This window comes from Tachyglossus aculeatus, chromosome 5 (genome assembly GCF_015852505.1).
Source record: "Tachyglossus aculeatus isolate mTacAcu1 chromosome 5, mTacAcu1.pri, whole genome shotgun sequence".
NCBI lineage: Eukaryota > Metazoa > Chordata > Mammalia > Monotremata > Tachyglossidae > Tachyglossus > Tachyglossus aculeatus.
Window position 1 is genome coordinate 105919467 of NC_052070.1, and position 27196 is coordinate 105946662.

Genomic DNA, 27196 nt, shown 5'->3' on the forward strand with positions numbered 1-27196 from the left:
TAGCTTGGCGGTTGTGGGGAGGGAGGGCATTCCAGGCCAGTGGGATGATGTGAGTCGGGGGTCGACGGCGGGATAGGCAAGAACGAGGCACAGTGAGGAGATTAGCTGAAGAGGAGTGGAGGGTGTGGGCTGGACTGTAGAAGGAGGGAAGGGAGGTGAGGTAGGAGGGGGAGAGGTGATGGAGAGCCTTGAGAGCAATGAGAATCAGTGTGGCCTAGTGGATCGAGCACGGGCTTGGGAGTCAGAAGAACCTGGGTACTAAACCCGGTTCTGCCACTTGTTGCTGTGTGACCTTGGGAGAGTCACATCACTTCTCTGTACCTTTGTGAAATGATCTGTAAAATGGGAATTAAGACTTGTGAGCTCCATGTGGAATGGGGACTATGTTCAACCTGATTACTAGTATTACCCAGTATTTACCCCGGTTCTTAGCACAGTGACTGGCACATGGTAAGGGCTTAAAAATACCATAAAAAAGAAGATGGAAGAAGAGAAAAGATTTGGAAAAGGAGGAAGAGAAAGAGGAAGAGGAAGAAGAAGAGGTCCCCTATAAGAATTTCCAAGGCTAGAAAATCCTGTAAATTGAAAATTCCTTTTGAACTAAACAAGAATGACATAGAAAAGGAGAGAGATAGCATATTTCCAAAATTCATTTTTTTCTCTAGATGAAAAAATTCCAGTGATGTAGAGTACACAGACTTTTTAATTTTTTTTCCTAAGGAAAAATGTTCTAGATAGGTTGATTTCCGTGCCCCAGGCTGGGTAGTAAGGCTGGTGTGGGAAAGGGGATAAAGGTTATCCTACAGTGATGATTCTAAATTCTGCACCTGTCAGCTCTGAACGGGTATTTAGGGACGGTCGTGGTAGGGCAATTCTTTAAGCACCACTTCCTCCTTCCTTGTCATCATCCACATGAGCAGCAATACCTGAACATTGGGTCTGAGCAGCTGTGCTGGAAAGTTCAGCCCAGGACCCTGTCAGTTGTGGCTGCTCATAAAGAGAGGCCATGTGGCACATAAAAATATTGCAACATCTGAACACACCCTGTTGTGTTTGTGGGGGTGAATGAATATAATACCCTTGTCCCACGGGCCAAAGTCTTGAAAGTCCTGTTCTGTCCTTGTAAAATTCCTTTAATGAATTGCCCCCCCACTAGTCAAATATTAATATTCTGTTCCTTGAAATGCAGCCACTGAGGGCATGAAAGTTGTCTGCTCAATGTTGCATTGAACTCTCCCAAGCTCTTGGTTCAATGCTCTGGACACAGTAAGCACTCAATAAATCAATTAGACTGACTGACTGACAGATCCATCTTACTCTAGAGCCAGCCAAGGTGTCCGTCGCTTCTAAAGTACAGCAATAAACTCTTAGAAGCCAAAATGTCCTGAGCCTGCTGAGTCAATTTTTCTCATCCTCCTGAGCTCAGGAAGAACAGAAAAACTGTTAGGTGGCACCAATATCTCTGCTGAACCAGTCCAAAAAATCCTCCAGAAAATACTTAAAGGCATCTGAAGACCCAAGGGAACCAGCCTCCAAGGGACGCCATACCTGTCCAGCTATGAACTCTAGCGAATGAGACTAATGAACTTGGTATCTGTTCATCATCTGATGAAGAAAGCTTACTTATTTTTCTTTACAGTTGCTTCCTTCTTAATTCAGATAAACAAATCTCAGCTACTTTACCTACTAAGAAATGCAGAAAAGCCAATTGAAATAATAATGGTATTTGTTAATCACGTACTATGTGCAAAGCACTATTCTAAGCTCTGGGGGGATACAAGGTGATCAAGTTGTCCCACGTGGGGCTCACATTCTTAAGCCCTATTTTACAGATGAGGGAACTGAGGCACAGAGAAGTTAAGTGATTTGCCCAAAGTCACACAGCTGACAAGTGGTGGGGCCGGGATTAGAAGCCAAAATCTCTGACTTGCAAGCCCGTGCTCTTTCCACTGAGTCACACTGCTTCATCATGATGAGTACTTTTCCTCATCTCCTCTGACTCACCCTCCCACTCTCTCTTTTTCTTAATGGTATGAGCTAATTGCTCACTATGTGCCAGACACTGTACAAAACACTGGGGTAGATAAAATATCATCAGGTAGTACACTGTCCATGTCCCACATGGGGCTCACAGTCTTAATCCCCATTTTATAGATGAGGTAACTGAGGCACAGATAAATGAAATGACTTGCCTAAGATCACACCGCAGACAAGTGGAGGAGTCAGGATTAGAACCCGAGCCTGTGTTCTTTCAACTAGGCACACTTCTTCTCTTCTTTCTTCTCACTTCTAGCTCCCTTCTTTTTTACACTACCTATATTGTTGCTGCTTTTTACTAATCAGTTCCTTCCTCTTGCCTCATCTCAGCCTCCCCTCAAGTCCTCTTCATCTAGTGCTCCCCTAAACTCTTTGAAGAGGTTCAGGTTTGTCCTGAGGGAGCCAAACATCTCATTCACTGAACTAAAATCAGGTGCTCGGTGGCCAGGTTAACTTGAGAGATCTGATGGGTTTGGATTGTGAAACCCCTGAAGGACAGAGTCAGGGTCCAATTCCCATCTGTGGATTTTCTCCCAGAACTTAATACAGTGGCCCACACAGTGAGTGTTTAATAAATGCTCTTACTGCAACCGTAAACCAATTTTTTGATTTCAAATGTTAGGGAGAGTCAGTATCTTCTTGCAAATGTATCTGTTCGGGTCTTAGTTCCTTGATAATGTTGTGTTGTTGATGACCGTGGCAGGATTTCATCATAGAACACCAAATAAAGGTGGAGGACGTGCTTTCACATTGATTAATCTCTATATACAAGTCCCCATATGCATGCGGCTGGTTAATTAGTGAAGCTTGAAACTTTTCTGGCCGTTTGTGGACTACCATGGGCTTGGATTGTAATGGGTTTGGAGTTTAAAGCTAAAATGAACCATCATTTTAACCTTAACCTAAACATTAGTTATAATCTAAACCTGGGACTAGTCACACAGTGTATAGAGACAGAGAGAAAGAGAGAAGGAGGAAAAGGGGAAGGGAGAGAGAGAGAAAAAGAGAGGGAAGAAGGGAGAGAGAGAGAAAGAGAAAATGTATTGGTTCAAGGCAGCACTCTCACCTATTATATTGCTACACTGTACTTTCCCAAGCTTTTATTACAATACTCTGCACATAATAAAGGGCTCAATAAGTGTGATGAATTGATTGCTGGGGTCAGAAAATATTTACATACATATATTTATTTTAGGGAAATAGTAAATAATAAATTATCTGCTTCCACTTCTGCTCTATCAGCCTGAGAGATTAATATAGTCCCCTTTTCTTAGCAATGGGAAGTTGGATAATAACAATAATGTTAATGATAATAATATTCATTCAGCGATTAGTAGGTGTCCAGTACTTTGCTAATTGCGGGGGTAAAGACAAAATAATCAGATGGACATAGTCCCTGTTCTAGGCAGGGATCACAGCCCAGAGGGTTGGGAAATAGGTTTCTGATTCAGCTTTTCAGATGAGGAACCTGAGGCAAAGAACAGTTAAGCACCTTGTGGACAATCACACCTGGGCCTCCTAACACTGAATCCTGTGCTTCTTTCCATTTGGCTACACAATTAGATTAATGGGTTCCAGTCATGATACCTTCCTCATAATGCCTACTTCCTTTCATCCAGTGAGGGGGGAAAAATCATTCAGTCTTATGAATATTAACGGTAAAACAGACACAGAAAGCAAGAATTAGTCCTCTAACAATTTCCTTCAGTATTAGTCTCCATAATGAATTCACGCTGGGTTTTGCAAGCTTTAGCATATTAACAATAATAATTAATTACAGTATTTGTTAAGCACATACTCTGTGCAAGGTACTGTACCAAGCTCTGGATACTAGTCTCTTAACTTTATGGAACCAGTGTCAGAAGTGTGAGGGTGGAATTATGGTAAATGCAGGCAGGGCTGATGCAACCTATGCAGAGCAAATGAATTTTTCAGTCTGAATATTTTTGAAAGTAATTTGCAAAGGTAACTTACTGTCCCACCGAAAGGAACCATTATGCCACAAGCACGTTGAAATCAATCACACAAAACACCTGGTTTTATATTTTAATTACTAAATGATGACTGTTCTAGGACCCATTACACATGCAAATGACTATCATGGAAAATTGTTCTCAAGAATGGCATGAAGAGCTCCATGATCTTGAAGATTTTGGAAGAGGGGAAGCCTTGGCCGAAGTACACCATAGAAATGTTGATAGCCATGTGATAACTCTGCCACAAAGAGAGCAGGCATGCTGATGATCATTTGATCTACACGATATCAAGGATCATGTCTACCAACTCTGTGGTATTTTACTATCCCAGGCACTTAGTACAGTGCTCTGCACACTGAAGGCACTCAATAAATACCACTGATTGATTGGTACAAGAAGGGGGTCTGGAAGTACAACCTGTGGGTATGCTAATGTGGAATAATGTGTGCGAAAAACACATGCTAATGGTTATTCATTCATTCAAGAGTATTTATTGAGCCCTTACTGTATGCAAAGCACTGTACTAAGTGCTTGGGAAGTACAAATGTACAACATATAGAGATGGTCCCTACCCAACAACGGGCTCACAGTCTAGAAGGGGGAGACAGACAACAAAACAAAACAAGTAGATAGGTGTCAATACCATCAGAATAAATGGAATTATAGCTATATACACATCATTAATAAAATAAATATGGTTAATATGTACAAATATATACAAATGTTGTGGGGAGGGGAAGGGAGTAGGGGAAAGGTGGGTGGTGACGGGGAGGAGAGGAGGAGGAGGAGAGGAGAGCTAATTCAAAATGCTATGCTAAAGTGTACAGAAAACAAGAAATGGAAGTCAATTTTATGCACCTATTTTCTTTCTGTTAACACTTTCGTACACCACACCTTTCTCATGGCATTTTTCATGTCGGTGTATCTCACTGTGTAGATGAAGGGGTTGAACATAGGGACGATGATGGTGTAAAAGAGGGCAAACACTTTATCTTCGCTGACAGAATCGCCCAAGGGAATATAAGTCAAGATGAGGGGCAAGAAAAACATGAGTACCACGGTGATGTGTGAACCACAGGTAGAGAGAGCTTTGTGCCGACCCTCTGTGGAGTGTTTTCTCAGGACGGATAAAGTGATGAGATAGGAAACGATCAAGGCAAAAAAAGTTAGTAGGGACAGAACACCCGTGCTGGTAATGATTGAGACGTTGACAAAATAGGTCTCGGTACAGACGAGCTTCAACGGAGGAAGCACATCACAGAAATAGTGATCAATCTGATTGGGGCCACAGAAAGGTAGCTGCACCATGATGAAAATCTGCACAATCGAATGCACAAATGCCCCTACAAAAGAGACCAAGACCAACGTGTGGCAAGTCTGCCGGCTCATAACCATGAGGTAGTGGAGAGGCTTGCAGATGGCGACGTAGCGATCATAAGCCATGGCCACTAGGATGAATATCTTTGCATTGCTGAAGAAGTGAGCACCAAAGAGTTGGACCATGCAGGAGTTGTAGGAGATGGTTTTTCTTTCCACCAATAGGCCCGCAATCATTTTAGGAGCAACTGTGGAGGTGAGGCAGAGGTCCGTGGTGGATAAGGAACTGAGGAAAACATACATAGGCTGCTGAATAAGATGGCTGTTTCTGATGGTGGTGAGGATAAGAAGGTTGCCCGGTAAGATGGCTAAATAACAGAGTAAGAACAGCACGAAACAAGTTACCTTCCCCTTTTGGTTTGGGAGCAGACCCCCGAAGACAAACTCTGTGATGTTGTTTGAATTCTCCATAAGGTCGGCCAAAGTGATTAATGTACAGCAGATGGATATTTACCTGAATCAGCCAAATTGAGAAATATCAAGCATTACTAATTTCGAAGCACTAGCTCAGAACACAGGTCCTCATTCTGAATAGGAATGGAGGGACTGTTGTACTATTAAGAATACATTAAAATATAATAATAATGACGATTATGATGATTATGAAGGGAGTGAGAAAGGCACTAGGACGTTTCCAGTGCTATACTAAACATTAGGTAGACACAAGGTAATCAAATCAGACACAGCCTAGATTTGAGCAAGTTCCTTAGCTTCTCGGTGCCTCAATTTCTTCATCTGCACATTGGGGATAAAATATCTGTACCTCCTTCCTCTTAGACTGTAGGCCTCCAGGGGATGTTTTATCTGATTGTACAGATGAAGACATAGAGACACTGAGAAGATAAGGAACTCACCCACAGCAGTCAAATAGCTCAACTAGGACTAAAAGCCAGAGTCCTGGGCTCTTTCTACTAATTAATACCTCATCCCTTAATATTTGCTGAGATCACTGTTCTAAGTGAAAGCATACTGGAAAGGTCATTGGATACCCCACAATTCACTATTTAGAAATTTACTGTAAGCAGTTCAAGACATAAATGGAGTCTATGACGTTTCTCAATCCCACTATCATTAAGTATTTTCAGGATGCATTTTTTTTCATTCATTTATTCATTCAATCATATTTATTGAGTGCTTACTGTGTGCAGAGCACTGTACTAAGCGCTTGGGAAGTACAAGTACAAGTTTCACCAGGTTTTACAAGTTCAACATTACTTAGTAGTTATACAGAGTTTCTCCTAGTATTTTCACATACGAGGAGATCTGAGGTGCAGGTTGGATGCCAGGACCGAAAAGAAAGAGAGTTAAAGAGAGATGCATAAGCACCCATAAAGACAGAAAAATAGAGACAGAGATAAAGGAGGCAGGGCAGGAGAGAGCTGTCTGATAAACTTAGATTCATCTTCAGAAGAGGCCTATTAGCAAGACTTTTCAGGTAGAGCCTTACATTAATATATTAAAAAACAACATCTTTAACAAGTGAAGAGCTGTGGGTAGAATATTCCAGGGAAGTAATCTGGGAAACGGAGTGAAGTAATGGACTGGTGGAAAGAGAGAAAGGCAGCTGGGAAATGAGTGATGAGGGCTGGTATAGTTGTTATGTCAGGATAAGAAAAGTGCCTAGAGCAGTATGGTGGTCATTTGGTTGAAGAGGAAGGGGCCGGTTCTGGGAATGTTGTAGTAGTAAAACCAAAAGCAATTGGCAACAGCCTGAATATTGGGGTTGAAAGAGAGGGAGGAGTTTAAGATATTGCTTATGTGGCATTATTCTCACGAAGAGAATTCATCCAAATAATGATTTCAGCTACTCCCTGATCGCCCCAAGCTATCTCTGTAGCCCTGACCTCCCACACTCTATCCAACCCCCATCTCCTCCTGCCTCCACATTATGTACATTTGTCAAAGTCTAAAATTGAATTTCTCAGCTTCCCTTCTAATCCGCTTCACTTCCATTCTGTCCATCTACAATCAATCAATCAGATGTATTTACTGAACACTCACTATGGGTGAAAAAAACTGTACTAAATGTTTAGGAGAAAACAATAGATTTGGTGAACAGGGAAACAGTCAGGGAAACACATTAAAATAAAGAACAGGTAAAGGATACAAGGGTATATGCATCAGCGCATCACACCCCACCTCGTCTCCCTATCCTCTCTACCCAATCTTGATGACCAGATTACTGCTCTCAACTCCCACCCTCTCCACTCAACTCAACTCACTCGCTCCTCTTTCCCTTTGCCACTCTGGTACTACTAACCCACAGCCTTGGATCCCTCCCACTGTCCACCTCCTTTGCTCTTATGCTCGAGCTGCTGAACGCTGCTGGTGAGAGTATAAACACCAAGCCAACCTCGTTCACTTCAAGTTAATACTTTCCTGCCTTAACTCTGCCCACTCCTCTGCCAAGCAAAACTATTTCTTCTCCCTTATTAACACCCATGCCCATCATCCCTGTCAGCTCTTCCGTAGATTTAACTGCCTTCTGAGGCCCCTTTTCCTCCCCCTCGTCCATCCTTCACCCCCAACGATGTGGCCTCCTACTTCATTAGTATAATTATCTCCATCAGGTCTAAACTCCCCCTCCCCCTTCTCCATCCCCCCAGGTCTCAGCCCTCTCTGCTACTCTCCCTTCCTTCCCAGCAGTATCTCAAGATGAGATCTCCTCCCTCCTCTCAAGTGCTACTCCATTCACGTGTGTTTCAGACCCCATTCCCTCTCATCTTATCAAATTTCTCGCCCCTTCCCTCCTCCCCTCCTTAACTTCCATCTTCAACTGCTAACTCTCCACTGGTTCCTTCGCCTCTGCCTTCAAACATGCCCACGTCTCCCCCATCCTAAAAAAACCCCTCTCTTGACCCCATCTCCCCTTCTCGTTATCGCCCTATCTCCCTCCTACCCTTCCTTTCCAAACTCCTAGAACGAGTCGTCTACAACCGCTGGCTCTATTTTCTCAACTCCAACTCTCTCCTTGACCCCCTCTAACCTGGCTTCTGTCCCCTACACTCCACCAAAACAGTCCTCTCAAAGGTCACCAACGACCTCCTTGACAAATTCAACGGCTTCTACTCTATCCAATCCTCCTCGACCACTCAGCTGACTCGACACTGTGGACCAAACCCTTCTCCTTAACACGCTATCCAACCTTGGCTTCACAGACTCTGTCATCTCCTGGTTATCCTCTTATCTCTCCGGCCATTCATTCTCAGTCTCCTTTGTGGCTCCTCCTCCTCCTCCCATCCCCTTCCTGTAAGGGTTCCTCAAAGGCCAGTTCTTGATCCCCTTCTGTTCTCTATCTGCAGTCACTCCCTTGGTGAACTCATTTGCTACCAAGGCTTCGTCCATCACCTCTACGCTAATGGGACCCAAATCTACATCTCTGCCCCTGCTCTCCCTCCCTCCCTCCAGGCTCGTATCTCCTCCTGCCTTTGGGACATCTCCATCTGGATGTCTGCCCTCCATCTAAAACTCAATATATCCAAAACTGAACTCCTTATCTTCCCTTCCAAACCCTGCCCTCTCCCTGACTTTCCCATCACTGTAGATGGCACTACCATCCATCCCGTCTCACAAGCCCACAACCTTGGTGTCATCCTCGACACCGCTCTCTCATTCACCCCACACATCCAATCCGTCACGAAAATCTGCCAGTCTCACCTCTGCAATATCGCCAAAATCTGCCCTTTCCTCTCCATCCAAACCACTACCTTGCTGTTTCAATCTCTCATCCTATCCCAACTGGATAGGCTTCCTCTCTGATCTCCCATCTTCCTGTCTCTCCACTCTTCTGTCTATACGTCACTCTGCTATCCAGATTATCTTTGTGCAGAAACGCTCTGGGCATGTCACTCCCCTCTTCAAAAATCTCCAGTGGCTGCCTGTCAACCTAGGAATCAAGAAAAAACTCCTCACTCTCGGCTTCAAGGCTCTCCATCACCTCGCCCCCTCCTACCTCACCTCCTTTCTCTCCTTCAACAGCTCAGCAAGCGCCCTCCGCTCCTCTGCCGCTAACCTCCTCACTGTACCTCATTCTCGCCTGTCCTGCTGTCGATCCCCGGCCCACGTTCTCCCCCTGGCATGGAATGCCCTCCCTCCACACATCTGCCAAGCTAGCTCTCTTCCTGCCTTCAACGCCTTACTGAGCGCTCACCTCCTCCAGGAGGCCTTCCCAAACTGAACCCCGTTTTTCCTCTCCTCCTCCCCAGACCCCCTGCCCTACCTCCTTCCCCTCCCCACAGCACTTGTATATATTTGTACAGATTTATTACTCCATTTATTTTACTTGTACATATTTACTATTCTATTTATTTTGTTAATGATGTGCATATAGCTTTAATTCTATTTGTTCTGACGATTTTAACACCTGTCTACATGTTTTGTTTTGTTGTCTGTCTCCCCCTTCTAGGCTGTGAGACCGTTGTTGAGTAGGGACCGTCTTTACATGTTGCCGACTTGTACTTCCCAAGCGCTTAGTACAGTGCTCTGCACACAGTAAGTGCTCAATAAATACAATTGAATGAATGAATATGAGGATATGTGCAATAAGTGTAGAGGTGAGTGTCGGATGAGGATCAAAGTGCTTAAATCTCCATTGTCAATATTACCCTCATCCCAGTATCTGAAAGTAACATCCTTGGTGCCTTCTTGAGTTTCAGTCCATATGCCACGTTGTTTCCTATGTCGTCTTCCTCTTTACTGTAAGCTCAGTGAAGACGGGGAACATGTCTACCAACTCTCTTACATTGTATGCTCCCCAACACCTAGTACAGTGCTCTGCACACAGTAAGTGCTCAATAAATATCATTGATTGAGTGATTGATCTTCCTGAAGCTAAGTACCTTTCCCCTCTCCTCAAAACCCTCCAATGTTTGCCCACTTTTCCCTGCGTCAGACAATAAACTCCTACCATTGGTGTTCTCTGTTTTACATATTGGCCCTTCTAACTAGCTAAACTCCAGGTTTTTTTGTTTCGTTTTGTTTTTTGTGCTATTTGTTAAGTACTTACTATATGCCATGCATTGCACTAAGCATGGGGGAGATACAAGCTACTCAGGTTGGACACAGTCCTTGTCCCACATAGGACTCACAGTCTTAATCCCCATTTTACAGAAGAGGTTACTGAAACACAGGGAAGTGAAGTCACGTGCCCAAGGTCATAAAGCAGACAAGTGGTGGAGCTAGGATTTGAAGCCAGGTTTTTTCACTCCCAGGTCCGCACTCTATCCACACAGCTACGTTGCTTATCAATTCATACTCTTCCTCGTCTAGAATCCTCTCCCTTTTCCAGTCTATCAATCGCAATTATTGAAAACTATATCTCACTCTCCCTGCCCCACAGCTTGAAACTTCTTTCCTTCACAAACTCATCAGAACTCAACAATCTACATGTTAGTAGCCTGCCAAAAATCCCACCTTCTCCAAAAAGCCTTCCCCAAATTTTTACCAACTCCCTGAGTGGCATAAACCTCACAGCCAACTCTAATACTAGTGTATTAATTTCTAAACCAACCTCAGTATGTTATAAATCTTCTAACCCATCTTTAGCATTTTAATGCGGTATTAAAATATTTTGTTTTGATTCCCCACTTTGTAAATATTATTATGCCTGTTTCCCTTATAGCGGTGGCAGTTCCTGTAGACAAGGAATGTGTCTGCTGCTCCTGTCATACGTAAATTGCTTAGCACTGTACATTGTTCTCAGCAGGATCTCCATAAAAAGCATTACTACTACCACTACTACTGCTACTACTTCTACTCCTAAATGAGACACAGATATTTCAGAAAACTTACGGTTTTTGAATCTACCAACTCCAAGACATTTAATTGGCTTCTCCAACTCTTTCCTGGAGGCAGGTTAAATCTTCTATTTCAGCATGAAAAACAACACCAGAAAAATAGTCTGGACTTGACAGCCATACTCACCACAGACAAACATTTACATAATTTGATCTCAACAACTGCCCCTTTAATTTGTTCAGTAAATCAATATGTATTTATTGGGCACTTACCATGTGCAGAGCACTCTACTGATCTCTTGGTATAGTACAATAATTGGCTCTCAGATTTGATTTCCAGGCATTCCTGGTTGAGAGGCAGATTTAAGAGGGGAGCAAAGGTTTGAGCCTTTTGAGCTGATGTTGTCTGCACTTTCCTCTTCGCTCCTGAAACAGCAATGGCTGTTCGTAACAGCAGTCAGTAGGCACAGAGCCCACAGACTCTGGAGTTTCTGTGAAAGCCTGTGCTTAATGGATAGAGAGGGATATTTAGAGAGGAATATTTAAATTCCCTTAAGGGATCTTGAGAGTTATGCCTGAGGGTATTTCACACCTATTTCTTCAGTAAAGTTGGATAAAGCATTCTACCATGAATCCCCATTACCCACCCCCCCGCACGTGCCCTACCTCCTTTCCCTCCACACAGCACTTATACATATTTGTACAGATTTATTACTCTATTTTACTTGTACATATTTACTACTCTATTTGTTAATGATGTACATATAGCTATAATTCTATTTATTCTGTTGGTTTTGACACCTGTCTACATATTTTGTTTTGTCTGGCTTCCCCTTCTAGACTGTGAGCCCGTTGTTGGGTAGGACCCATCTTTATACGTTGCCCCCTTGTACTTCCCCAGCGCTTAGTAGAGTGCTCTGCATGCAGAAAGCGATCAGTATACATTGCTGAATGAATGAATGAATCATTTAGATGCTGTATAGAACTAATCTTTGATTCACTGGGGATTTTAACACAGCTTTTCAGCCTTCCTTACTCATGCTTACAGCCCACTTCACATGCACAGTAGTGGCAACAGTATTAAAATTCTTACCGTGTACTCTACTACTGTTCAGTACCATACTAGACCTTGGGAAAAGTGGGAATTAGACAAGGTTCCTGTCCCTTCCAGAGCTTATAAAGCACCAATTGTATACATCATGCTATTTCATTAAGTTTTCAAAGACATTCCTTGATTAAAACAATTTTATAACAATAATAATAGTAACTGTGAGATTTGTTTAAACACTTACTATGTGCCAAACACTGTGGTAAGCACTTGGGTAGATTCAAGGTAATCATTCTCCAGAGGTGTTTTCAAGTTCAATACAAATCTCGGTAAGGATAGTTTAGAATGCAATGAGATATATTGGTGATTACTAATTTTAAAATTACAAGTAATTTTTTAAGGGAAACGTTCTCTTAGAAAGAGTCTTTCTGGGCAATAAGCATATTTCAAACATGAGAAAATGGAATTACAGAGAAGTTGAACGTCTTACTCAAGGTGAAACAATGGAGGACTGTTCAATTTGGAATTAGTATGCAGGTTTCTGGACCCAAAGATCTTATGGTCACTATGCTCAGTATTTGTTCTATAAACAAATGGCTTGTTAATCTTGAACCTCACATCAGTGGGTGCTCCCTCATTCTAGTACTCGATCACTGGTGTTTTGTGAGTGCTTCCTCTGAAAAATACTGTCCTAAGTGCTTGGAAGAATACAATAGAGAAGCAGTGTGGCTTAGTGGAAAGAGCACAGGCTTGGAGAGTCAGAGGTTGTTGGTTCTAATACCACCTCTGCCAACTGTCAGCTGTATGACTTTGGGCATGTCACTTAACTTCTTTGTGCCTCAGTTACCTCATCTGTAAAATGGGGTTTAATATTGTGAGTCCCACGTGCAACAACCTTATTACATTGTATCTACTCTAGTGCTTAGAACAGAGCTTGGCACATAGTAAGTGCTTAACAAATGCCATTATTATTATTATTACTATTATTATTATTACTACTGGGCATGATCCCTGCCCTTACATTGCTGACAATTTAGTGGAGGAGACTAAAATAAATCATGGTAGAGGGAAGCAATGTAGTGTGTTGGGATTTTTTACTGTTCAAACTTGTCATGATTTGAGTGGAGCACCGAGTGCGTTTTAATAACCTGTTGAGTGCCCCGTACAGGGATTTAAATGCAATAAGAAAGTTGCCATGTCAATTTAATTCAACCTCTCCTTCCATTGGAGGTCAAACTTCTCTGACATTCCTGCTCAGATACGAAGGTGTCAGGATTTGAGAGGTAGTAGCAGCTGCACTCTCACTTACCTTGCATAATCATCTATATACATGGATCAATAATGAGTCATATTTATTGAGCATTTACTGGCTGAAGGGCAATGTACTAAGCGCTGGGGAAGAGAAAATATAACAGATTTTTAAACACATTCCAGGCCCACTGTGAGGTTACAATCTCGGTCAGCAATGAATCCTTCTTCCCTCCTCCACCCTGTGCCCTCAGCTCTATGCTCAAAGAAGTGCCAGCCTGACCCCTTACATCACCACCATCATCATGATCACCACTTAGCGTCTTCTGTACCAATTGTTTTAGAACATACAATAAAAGTAAGAGGCAAGGCCCCACTCCTCAAAGAAATTACATGCTATAGAGGTAGAGGAGAAAACACAAAGTAATCAATTAATCAGTCAACCAATGAGCAGAGCAATACAGACCACTGTTCCAGGGACTTGGGAGAGTATGGTGAAGTTTTTGTTTCGTTTAATTTAGTTTTAATAGTATTTGTTATGCCCTTGCTATGTGTCATGCACCATTCTAAGCACTGGGGTTGATACAAGTGAATCAGGTGAGGTACAGTCCCTGATCCACATGGGATTCACAGTCTAGTAAGAGGGAGAACAGGTATTGAATCCCCATTTTGCAGTTGATTATACTGAGGCACAGAGAAGTTAAGTAACTAAGTCAAGGACACACAGCAGGCAAGTGGTGGAGCCAGGATTAGAATTTGGGCCCTCTGGCTCCCATACCTGTGACATTGCCAAGCTGCTTCCTACCATGAGAGGCAGGATCCCTTTTCTCAGTGGTCTTTCGAACTAAAAGGTAAGACTGATATAAACTCATTTACAGATATGAGGAAGACAAAAATGGAAAGATAGATATGAAGATGAGTAACTGCTTCAAAGCTAAAGGACATAATTCAGTATTTATAGAGGCAGTTACTGCTTGTGCATGCATATGTGTGGATGCAAATATTGTAAATACATAACTTAAGGTGAGGAAAATTAACTGGGGAAATTGCCCAGCATAAAATAGCTAGAAGAGAGCATAACTTCAGAAGGACATAAATATCTTACTTTGCTTAAGGGTCAAACTCTGGCCTGGAGGACTAGCCCATATATTTAAGGAGTAAGAACATGGAAGGGAAATATAGAGCAATGAACTACAGAGCTACGCCTGTGCTCTGCCCTTTATTAGGCCTCTCCAGTGATGATTCAAAGACGGCATTTCATGCTAACATTCACTGGGTTGGGCATGGTTTTTAAAAAAATCAAAAACATCAACCCTTGACTGTTGTTGCTGCTTGCTTTGTCTATAATTACTTTAAACTGATCCAGACCTCTCTGACTGCTACATATCAAAATAACTGACTGATAGATTCTCAGCTATGCCCCCACTGCATCACACTGGTCAATCAATAGCATGTACTGAGCACCTGCGTGCAGAGCACTGCACCAAATGCCTGCGAGAATGCAACAGAGCTAGAATACATGATGCATTTTGGGTAGGACAAATCTCCTACAGTTCTACCACAAGAATGCTGTCAGAAGCCTGGGAACCCAGGAATTTCCAAAACCTACTCAGGTACAAACTCTACTTTGCTTCAAAAATAGACACATGAAGTCTGGACATTTTTTTTAATTCGTAATCTGAGACAGTAAGGAATAATATCAAATATTGTCAGGAGTGAGAATCAGATGGAGCAAGTGAGAAGAAGGATAGGCAAAAAAAGAAGGCTGCTGATGAGGGAGAGGAAAAATTAGGTGACCTGTGCTTCCTATTGTTTCTTCTTTCTCCCAACTTTCCATTCTAATAAATTGGAAACCTTAGGAAGATTACAGGACTAGGCTAGCCACCAGAGAGTCCGTTGGACCACTGGGGCCAACTGAAGGCTAGTTCTCTTGGCATGACCCTGGGTTATCGTTCTGGCAACTCCAGAAATGATTCAGTCTCTAGACAGGAAAGCAGTTGCCCTAAGAGGCCCATTATTTATTTGAGTGGCTACAAACTGCGATGGGAAGATCTCCTCTTGGTACGGTGCCTTACCAGTTTAGGGAACCCGGCAGTGGCCCTCGTCGGGACAATAGAGCAATGGTTAAAACCATTAAAATTCCTTTGGAAACATAAAACCTGTGACCTGCAGATTGTAGGGCGTGGAAAGGACTTCTTTTTTGGTGCTTACTCTGTGTCAGGGACTGTATTAAGCTCTGGGGTAGAAACAAGCTAATCTGGTTGGACACAGTCCATGTCCTTCATGAGGCTCACAATCTTAATCTCCATTTTACAGAAGAGGTAACTGAGGCCCAGAGAATAATAATAATACTATAATAATAATGATGATGATGATGATGACATTTATTAAGCATTTACTATGTGTGAAGCACTGTTTTACGCGCTGGGGGAATACAAGGTGATCAGGTTGTCCCCTTTGGGGTCACAGTCTTAATCCCCATTTTACAGATGAGGTAACTGAGGGTGCAGAGAAGTTAAGTGACTTGACCAACGTCACACAGCTGACAAATGGCAGAGGTAAGATTAGAACTCATGACCTCTGACTCCCAAGCCCGGGCTCTTTCTACTTGGTCACGATGCTTCTCAAAGAAGCAACGAAGTTATGTGACTTGCCCAAGGTCCCACAGCAGACAAGTGACGGATTCAGAATTAGGACATGTCCTCCTAATTTATAGCCTGGTGCTCTAGATATTAGAGCATGCTGCTTTGGTGTGACCAAAGAGATTAGGGGATGCTGAAGGACATTCTTGACTGTGAGCCCATTGTGGGCAGGGATTGTCTCTCTTTGTTGCTGAATTGTACTTCCCAAGCGCTTAGTGCAGTGCTCTGCACGCAGTAAGTGCTCAATAAATATGATGGATTGAATCAATGGGAACATGCGATGGGAGTCACAAGCAAGAAAACCTTTATTTCCCCCTAGGATACACCCTCCTGCACCACACCTTTCTGTTGGCACTTTTCATCTCTTGTGTTTCTCAGCGTGTAAATGAGAGGGTTGAACATGGGAACATTTATGGTGTAAAACACAGCTAGTACTTTGTCCGACATGAAGGTGGTGGCTGGACATATTCATTCATTCATTCAATGGTATTTATTGAGTGCTTACTGTGTACAGAGCACTGTAATAAGTGCTTAGGAAGTACAAGTTAGCAACATATAGAGACGGTCCCTACCCAACAGCGGGCTCACAGTTTAGAAGGGGGAGACAGACAACAAAACAAAACATATTAACAAAATAAAATAAATAGAATAAATATGTACAAGTAAAATAACTAGAGTAATAAATATGTACAAACATATTTGCATATATACAGGTGTTGTGGGGAGGAGAAGGAGGTAAGACGGGGGATGGGGAGGGGGAGGAGGGAGAGAGGAAGGAGGGGGATCAGTGTGGGAAGGCCTCCTGGAGGAGGTGAGCTCTCAGTAGGACTTTGAAGGGAGGAAGAGAGCTAGCTTGGCGGATGTGCGGAAGCAGGACATTCCAGGCCAGGGGGAGGACGTGGACCGGGGGTCGACAGTAGGACAGGTGAGAACTAGGCACAGTGAGGAGGTTAGTGGCAGAGGAGCGAAGGGTGCGGGCTGGGCTGTAGAAGGAAAGAATGGAGGTGAGGTGAGGTGGGGCGGGGGGGCGAGGTGATGGAGAGCCTTGAAGCCGAGAGTGAGGAGTTTTTGCCTGATGTAGATGTAGACATATGTAGATGAAGATTCAGGGCCCAAAGAATAAGACCACCACAGTGATATGGGAACCGCTGGTGGACAGGGCTTTGAGCTGACTGTGAGGGGAGCATATTCTTAGGGAAACTAATATGACTATGTAAGAAATAAGCAACACCACAAAGGTGAACATGGCGATCATTCCTGTGTTGGCCAACTCCAACAGGCCTACAACAGAGGGGTTGGTGCAGGCGAGTTTCAGCAGAGGTTCACATCACAACAATAGTGATCAATCTGATTGGGCCAACAGAAAGGCAACTGGAGGGTGAGGATTGACTGAGCCATCGAATGCACAAATGTCACAACAAAAGGGAGAAGCAGCATGCCGTTACACTCCTGCTGGTTCATGACGACCGTACATTGCAGTGGCTTGCAGCTGGCCACGAAACGATCATAAGCCATCTCAACACTGCCAAAGAAGTGAGAAGCAAAAAACTAGGTCATACAGCTGAGGAAGGAAATGGTCCTCCTCTCCATCATCAAGTCAGCGATGAGTTTAAGGGAGGTGGTGGAGGTGTAGCAGAGATCCTCAAGGGACAAGTACCTGAGGATGAAATACATCGGCTGATTGATTAGGTGGTTGAACTAGCTAGTGAGGAGAATGAGAAGATTTCCCATCACGATGCCAATGAAAAGGAGAAGAAATATCTCGAGACAGACAACCTGCACCGTAGGATTTGGGGAAAGTCCCAGGAGAATAAATTCTGAACTATTGTTCTGGTTTACCATGAAGTCAGCAAAGGCTCTTCCTGGAATTCGTGACTTTGCCTGAAATGAGAAAATACTGAAACATAGCCGATAAGACAAAACATCCATATCCTCACTTTAGCTCTCTAGAATTCTCTCACATGAACCAAGCCTGATCAAACATTTTTACTCTTGAATTCTGCCCCTTTATTTGTGATTTTTAGTCGGTATCGAAGACATTGATAGGCATCGTTTTCTTCAGTCAGACAAGCATCTTTTGAAGGAGTTTGAAGTAGAAATAAAGGAGCAGAATTTCAAAGATAAGCAGGATTGCTTCATCAGTTCATTGAAGACACTGATAAGAAGAAGGAACTGATGTCTCTAGGCTCAGGACCCCAGGTTTGAGTTCTATACTACTAGCGCTGAATACAGTGCCTAGCACTCAGTAAGTGCTCAGTAAAAGCCACTGAATGAAACAGAAGACTCCAGACAGGTATTCAACCACAGATGGAGAAATGGACTGCTCAAAAACAACATTTTGCCAGGCTACCTAGACTAAATGAAGCAGGTTCCCTAAATTCTAAGCCAAATCCTTAGTTATTTCATCATAACCAGGACTCCATAAAATTAAAATCAAGGGGAACAGTTCAACATTCAGGGACTCTCTACCTTTTCTTACTGTGTGAACACTGCGTAGATAGGGAAACAATTGTCCTTGGGAAAGTATATTGTACGCTGTTACCATAGGCATATTAGCCAAACTCAGGTCCTTTTGACATGGTATTAGTCTCTTTGCATATGTAGCATTAGGTGGAGTTTCAGGACTTTATTAGCCAGAGGCTGTAGAATCTAGACTGTAAGCCCTGTACGAAGAGCTTGGGAGAGTATAACAGAAAATAAGGAAGACCTGTATTTTACTTTATTTTCATGGCTTTGGGGTGGAATTTAAAAGTGCCTTAATCTAGATGTCAAAGGGAAAATACGATTTTAAAATCAATGAAGAATATTTATTGACTGCCTACCTCATGCAGAACACTGTACTATGCACTTGATAGAATATGATAAAGTTCATTCACATGACCCTGCCCTCAAGGAGTTTATAATCTAATAAATAATTATGGTACGTGTTAAGGACTAACTCTGTACAAAGCCTGTTCTAGGCGCCTCTGTACCAAGCCTGTTCTAAGCACTGGGGTAGATACAAGTTAATTAGGTTGTACACAGTCCCTGTCCCAGCTTTGGGATCATACTCTTAATTCTCATTTTTTACAGATGGAATAAAGTAGGCACAGAGAAGTTAAGTAACTTGCCCAAGGTCACACAGCATACATGTGGCAGAGCTGGGATTAGAACCCAGGTCTTTCTGACTCCCAAGCCCATGCTCTATCCACTAAGCCACACTACTTCTTCATCTAGAAGGGTTAGACAGACACTAAAATAATTTACAAATAAAGTATGGGCAGTAGGAAGAAGGAAAAGGAGATTTGTGCATGAGTTCATAATTAATTAAATGAGGTTTATAAACTATGAATATAAGTCGAGAAGCAGTGTTACCTTGAAAAAACAACACTGGCCTGGGAGTCAGGAGACCTGGGTTCTCATTCCTCCTTGGCCACTTTTCTGCTGTCTGGCCTTGGGCAAATCTTTTTACTTCTCTGTGCCACAGTTCCCTCATCTCAGTTCCTTCTCCTACTTTGACTGTGACTCCCACGTTGTACTTGATGATCTTGTATCTACCCCAGCATTTTGTCCAATGCTTGGCTCATAGTAAGTACTTAACAAATACCACAATTATTATTTCATCATTATTATATGCTTCAGGCAGTTGTGAAAAACCAATGTTTAGGCAATGCAGAATTTTAAATTATTTATTCATATTGGTATCTGTCTTCCCCTCTATATTGTAAGCTCATTATGGACAGGGAATGTGTCTGTTAATTCTGTTGCATTGTGTTCTCCCAAGCACTCAGTACAGTACTCTGCATATAGTAAGTGCTCATTGATTGATTGATTGACTGTAGAAGTGTTGAAGTGGCAGTAGAGGAGGCTATAATATGGAGAGATTAAAAATTAATTGACAAAGCCTCTTGTAAGAGGTGTGACTTTGGAAGTGCTTTGGGGTTGGGGAGAGCTGCTTTCTGTTGAATTTGAAGAAGGAGAGATTTCCAGGCAAGGGGAAGAGCATGATCAAGACGTGAGAAGTGAGATAATAATGAGGTATAATGAGTAGTTTAATTTGAGAGGAATGAAGAGTGTGAGCTGGAGTGTAGAGGGAGAAGAGAGTGGATCAGTTCATTCATTCATTCAATCGTATTTATTGAGCGCTTACTGTGTGTAGAGTACTGTACTAAGCACTTGGGAAGTACAAGTTGGCAACATATAGAGGCGGTCCCTACCCAAGAAAAAGTAGAAGTAAAGCTAGATGCTCATCAGTAACAAAATAAATGGAATAGTAAATATGTACAAGTAAAATAAATAGAGTAATAAATCTGTACAAACATATATGCAAGTGAAGAGGGGAGGGGAAGGAGGTAGGGCAGGGGCAATGGGGAGGAGGAGAGGAAAGAGTGGACTCAGTCTAGGAAGGCCTCCTGGAGGAGGTGAGCTCTCAGTAGGGCTTTGAAGGGAGGAAGAGATCGAGCTTGGCGGATGTGTGGAGGTCAGAAGCACAGGTGGCTGGAGTAGCACACTCCTCCCCCTTCTCCAACACCGCCTGCTGTCAACCCTCTCCGCTACTCTCCCATCCTTCCCAGCACTCTCTTCAGATGAGCTCTCCTCCCTCCTCTCAACTGCTACTACATCCACCTGTGCTTCAGAACCCAATCCCACCCATCTTATGAAATCTCTCGCTCCGTCCCACCTCCCCTACTGAAGTTCCATCTTCAACTGCTCACTCTCCACTGGCTCTTTCCCCTCTGCCTTCAAACATGCCCACGTCTCCCCCATCCTAAAAAAACCCTCTCTTGACCCCACCTCCCCTTCTAGTTATCGACTTATCTCCCACCTACCCTGCCTTTCCAAACTCCTAGAACAAGTCGTCTACACCCGCTGGCTCGAATTCCTCAATGCCAACTCTCTCCTCAACCCCCTCCAATCTGGCTTCCGTCCCCTACAGTCCACCGAGACTGCCCTCTCAAAGGTCACCAATGACCTCCTGCTTGCAAAATCCAATGGATCCTACTGTATCTTAATCCACCTCCACCTCTCGGCTGCCTTCGACACTGTGGACCACCCCCTTCCCCTCAACATGCTATCCAACCTTGGCTTCATGGACTCTGTCCTCTCCTGGTTCTCCTCTTATCTCTCTGGCAATTCATTCTCAGTCTCTTTTGCGGGCTCCTCCTCCCCGTCCCATCACTTTATTACAGGGGTTCCTCAAGGGTCAGTTCTTGGTCCTCTTCTGTTCTCTATCCACACTCACTCTCTTGGCGAACACATTCGCTCCAACGGCTTCAACTGTCATCTCTACGCTGATGACACCCATATCTACATCTCTGCCCCTGCTCTCTCTCCCTCCCTTCACGTTCGTATCTCCTCCTGCCTTCAGGACATCTCCATCTGGATGTCTGCCCTCCATCTAAAACTCAATATGTCCAAGACTGAACTCCTTATCTACCCTCCCAAACCCTGCCCTTTCTTTGACTTTCCCATCACTGTAGACAGCACTACCATCCTTCCCATCTCACGAACCAGCAACCTTGGTGTCATCCTCTATTCTACTTTTATCGTTCACCCCACACATCCAATCCATCACAAAAACCTGCCGGTCTCACCTCCACAAAATTGTCAAGAACTGCGCTTTCCTCTCCATCCAAGCCGCTACCTTGCTGGTTCAATCTCTCATCTTATCCCGACTGGATTACTGCGTCAGCCTCCTCTCTGATCTCCTTTCCTCCTGTCTTTCTCCGCTTTAGTCTATACTTCACGCTGCTGCCAGGATCATCTTTGTGCAGAAACGCTCTAGGCATGTTACTCCCCTCCTCAAAAATCTCCAGTGGTTGCCTGTCAACCTACAGCCCGTTGTTGGGTAGGGACCGTCTCTATATGTTGCCGACTTGTACTTCTCAAGCCCTTAGTACGGTGCTCTGTGCTCAATAAATATAAGTGCTCAATAAATACGATTGAATGAACGATTGAATGAATATTCTTCCCTTAAGAGGATTCCAATTACCCTAGCATGTACCAAAAACCGTCTTTTAATCGATGTGTGTAATGAGAAGGAAGACTTATACACATACAGGAAATGACATTCATTGTTCTGACAATTCAGAATACACGAAAACCTTCAAGTGTGGTTCTTTGAGAAGACATTAAGCCACATTGAGGTTTCTTAAAGCATCTGAAGAACCCGCTGATTCCTTCTTTCTCTCACTGAAAAAAGCAACAACATAATTCTCAGAAAGTGATTCACTTCCGTCCTGAAGTCATTATTTGTCTCCATAACTTCCTCATGGCTTTTTTCACTTCCACATTTCTCATGGCGTAGATCAAGGGGTTTAACATGGGAGTAATGAAAACATGAGTACAGCCACTGCTTTATCCATGGGGAAGGTGGAGACAGGCCTCATATAGGTGAAGATACAGGGAACGAAGAACCGCGTGAAGACTATGATGTGAGAGCCACAGGTGGAGAGGACTTTGCGCCTTCCCTCTGAATTGTTACTTAGGGAGTTCAAGATGACAACGTAGGAGATTACCAACATGAGGAAACAGAGAGTGTAGATAAGGCCGCCGTTGGCAGCCACTGACAGGCCCACGACATAGGTGTCTGTGCAGGCAAGTTCCAACACAGGGTACATGTGACAGAGAAAATAATAATTGACATTGGGACCACAGAAGGGCAGCCGGAGTAGGAAGAGAATCTGAATTATTGAATACAATAAGCCCACTACCCAGGCCACCCCCACCATTAGGATACACACCTGCTGGTTCATGATGATCAGATAGTGCAGAGGTTTGCAGATGGCCACTTAATGGTCATAGGCCATCAAAATGAGAAGGATGGCCTCTGTCCCTCCAAAGAAGTGTAATACAAGGAGCTGGACCCTACAGCCATCATAAGAGATGCCTTTTCTGGCAGACAGACTGTCTACAATCATTTTTGGAGTACTGGAAGAGGAGTATTTATTTATTTATTTATTATTTATTAGAATAATAATAGAATAATTCTAGACTGTGAGCCCGCTGCTGGGTAAGGGACCGTCTCTATATGTTGCCAACTTGTACTTCGCAAGCGCTTAGTACAGTGCTCTGCACACAGTAAGCACTCAATAAATTCGATTGAATGAATGAATGATTGAGTAGATGGCGTCTATGAAAGATAAGTATGAGCGGAAGTAGTACATGGGGAGCTGAGATTTTGGCTGGCCTTGATGGTTATGACCATAAGCAGGTTTCCCAAAAGAGTTACCAGATAGATGATTAGGAACAAAACAAAAGTTTCTGCAACTCTGCATTCTGGGTAAGTCCCAGGAGAATGGATTTTGTCACATTGTTGCTTTTTCCATCGATTCAGTGTTGGTGATGAACATACCAGTGAGCTTGCACGACAGAGAACTGGTTTACCTGAAAAGATAAAGATAATTGAATTTCTTTAGTACTGTTTTTTTTTTTCCCATGGAACCCAAGATACTTTATTTCTACTACCTAATATTTCACTCATTCTTAAAACACCTTGGTACCATTCGAAAAAAGAAAAACCAAGCCAAGTAACTTCCGTTATACCCCAACATCAGCCAAGGGTTATAAATCAATCAGTGGTATTCACTGAGTGTTTACTCTGTGCAGAGTGTTGTACTAAATGCTTAGACATGCTGAATCCAGTGTTCTATCCACTTAGTTTAGAGCTTGTCAACCAGCATGGCTAGTACCATTGGTAGCATTTCACTTGGATTTTCACCCTTTATTCACCCCTCCCTTAGCTCCATAGAACGTATGTATCTACCTGCAATTTATTTATTTATAATTGAGCTCACTGTGAGCAGGAAACATGTCTACCAACTCTGGTGTATTTTTCTAAGCACTTAGTAGAGTACTTAAGCAGAAGTGTGGCCTACTGGAAAGAGCACGGGCTTGGGAGTTAGAGGTCATGAGTTCTAATCCCAGCTCTGCCACTTGTCAGCTGTGTGACCCTGGGCAAGTCACTCATGTCCTCTGTGCCTCAGTTCCCCCATCTGGAAAATGGGGATGAAGACAGTGAGCCCCATGTGGGATAACATGATTACCTTGTATCTACCCCAGAGCTTAGAACAGTGCTTGGCACAAATTAAGCACATAACAAATAGCATCATCATCAGTGCTCTGCACACAGTAAGTGCCCAATAAATGTGATCGATTGACTGATGGTTTACACAGCACACTGGAGCTCCCGACAGAAGCCATTTTTCTTTACTGAGAAATGATCATAATGATAATAATAACAATAATAATGGCATTTGTAAAGCACTTACTATGAGCCAAGCACTGTTCTAAGCACTGCAGCAGATACAAGGTGATTAGGTTGTCCCACGTTGGGTTCTCAGTCTTAATCCCCATTCTACAAATGAGGTACTGAGGCACAGAGAAGTTAAGTGCATTGCCCAAAATCCCACGACTTCTGACTCCCAAGCCCGTGCTCTTTCCACTAAGTCACGAATAGGCTTGTTGAATTGTTTTCTTTAGAAAACTGTTGTCCCTTTTTAGTAGACAAGGGGTACTTACTGTTAGGTTAAATTTATTCCCTCCTCTCACTGTGAATGCATCTTGTGGCACATGTTAGGACAACTAAACGTTCCTCTTTCAGTCTATCCTGCTTCTGTGATTCCACTTGAGAGAGACTCCCTGATAGGTAATGGGTTCTATTGGTGAAAGGAAACAAATAGCCACAAGTATTCCTGAAAACGTTCATAATTTATAAAACTACAGTCTCTCTGCTTTTTTATTCTCAAAATGAGGGGTTTAATTATTGAATTAACATATTGGATTCTCTTTCTTGTCCTATTATCAATCAACCATTCAATCAGTGGTATTTATTGAATGCCTGGAGTGCTGTATTCAATACCTGGGAGAATACAATACAATAGAGATTGTAAACTCGTTGTGAGCAGGGAATGTGTCTGTCATATTGCTATATTCTACTCTCCCAAGTGCTTAGTATAGTAGTCTGCACATACTGAATGCTCAATAAATATGATTAACTGACTAGAGTAGGTAGACCTGATCCCTGCCCACAAGTAGCTTACAAAATGGAGGGGGAGGTAGACATTAAAATGAAGGATAGATGATTATGCCCATTAGTGCTGCGGGGCTGGGATGAATGTCAAAGTGCTGAAAGGTTAGAGACCCAAGCGCAGGTAATGCAGAAGAGAGGAAAAATTGGAGAAGTAGGGGCATAGTCAGGAAAAGCCTCATGGAGGTGACCTGATTTTAGAAGGGATTTGAAGATGGGGAGAGTAGTCCTCTCAGAAAAAGGGACAGTCACAGCAAGAAACATACCTGGGAGTTAACTCCTTTCCTTCCAGGCATACGTTTCTACTCAATTCCGTCTTGGGCTTCTGCTTCCTAGACGAAAACTTGGAGATGTGTAGTACTCTTCTTTTAAAGCATTGCCCTTCCCCCTCACCACTTCCTGTTCTCCCTCTTTAACAAATAATTCTCAACTCCTTAGATTCCTTGTATCCTATATCCTGCAACCTTTCTCTCAAACTTTCAATGCCCACCCACTCTTTACATCAATCAGTGACTCATTCATTCAATTGTATTTATTGAGTGCTTACTGTGTGCAGAGCACTGTACTAAGCACTCACTCAATCAATCCATGTGTTGAATGTCTATTGTCCTGGTACTCCTGGTTCTCCTCCCATCTCTCTGACTGCTCAGTCTCCGTCGCTTTCACAGGCTCCTCCTCTGTCTCACATCCTCTAACTGTGGGGGTCCCTCAGAGTTCTGTTCTGGGTCCCCTACTATTGTCCATCTACACCCACTCCCACTCATTTGCTTCCATGGCTCCAACGACCTACCATCTCTACGTGAAAGTTTCCCAGATCTACATCTCCAACCCAGATCTCTCTCCTCTGCTGTCTCATATTTACTTCAGCCTTCAAGACATCTCTACTTAGATGTACCACCGACACCTCAAATGTAACATGTCCTAAACAGCCCTATCTTATTTTCCCACCCAAACTCTGTCCTCCCCATGATTTTCCCATCACTGTACACAACACTACCATCCTTCCTGCCTCACGAGCTCATAACCTTGGTGTTATCCTCGACTCAACTCTCTCATTGAACTCACATATTCAATCTGTCACTAAATCCTGTTCGTCCAACCTTTACAACATCGTTAAAATCTGCCTTTTCCTCTCCATCCAAACTGTTATCACGTTAATTCAAATACTGTCCTATCCCATCTTGATCACTGTAATCGCCTTCTTTCCAACCTCCCTGTCTCCCATTTCTCTCCACTCTAATCCATACTTCATTATATTGCCCAGACTACTTTTCTACAAAAAACATTCAGTCCATGATTCCCCACTCTTCAAGAACTTCCACGTCAAACAGGAACTCCTTACCATGAGCTTTAAGGAACTTAATTACCTTGCCCCCTCCTACCTTACCTGGGGAAGCAGCGTGGCTCAGTGGAAAGAGCCCGGGCTTTGGAGTCAGAGGTCATGGGTTCAAATCCCTGCTCCGCCAATTGTCAGCTGTGTGACTTTGGGCAAGTCAAATAATCAATCAATCACTCAATCAATCAATCGTATTTATTGAGTGCTTACTGTGTGCAGAGCACTGTACTAAGCGCTTAGGAAGTACACGTTGGCAACATATAGAGACAGTCCCTACCCAACAGTGGGCTCACTGTCTAAAAATAACTTCTCTGGGCCTCAGTTACCTCATCTGTAAAATGAGGATTAAGACTCTGAGCCCCACGTGGGACAACCTGATCACCTCGTAACTTCCCCAGCGCTTAGAACAGTGCTTTAAATATAGTAAGCGCTTAATAAATACCATTATTATTATTATTATTATTATTATTATTATTACTACCTCACTACTTCCTACTCTAACCCAGCCCAGACACTTCTCACCTCTCGTGCCAACCTACTCACTGTACCTTGATCTCGTCTATCTCATTGCCGACCTCTTGCCCATATTCTGCCTCTATCCTGGTTGCACTTCCTCCTCATATTCAACAGACAATCACTATCCCCACCTTCAAAGCCTCGTTGAAGGCACATCTCCAAGAGGATTTTCGTGAATAGGCCCTGATTTCCCCCTTTACCACTCCCCTTTCTGTCACCTTTGCATTTGCATTTGCATCGCTCCCTCAGATTCACAGCATTTATGTACATAACT

General features: G+C 43.2%; 1 protein-coding gene across 1 annotated transcript; it reads right to left on the minus strand.

The window, feature by feature from the left end:
- Positions 1-4871: 4871 nt before the first annotated feature.
- On the minus strand, positions 4872-5801 carry LOC119928877 (olfactory receptor 4P4-like). Its single transcript, XM_038747377.1, has one exon. It carries the CDS (start codon positions 5799-5801, stop codon positions 4872-4874), a length of 930 nt encoding a protein of 309 aa, XP_038603305.1.
- Positions 5802-27196: the final 21395 nt, after the last annotated feature.

What these genes read in the sequence shown, in the direction of transcription:
- LOC119928877 (XM_038747377.1), bottom strand. Translation starts at nt 5,801, where the DNA reads ATGGAGAATTCAAACAACATCACAGAGTTTGTCTTCGGGGGTCTGCTC.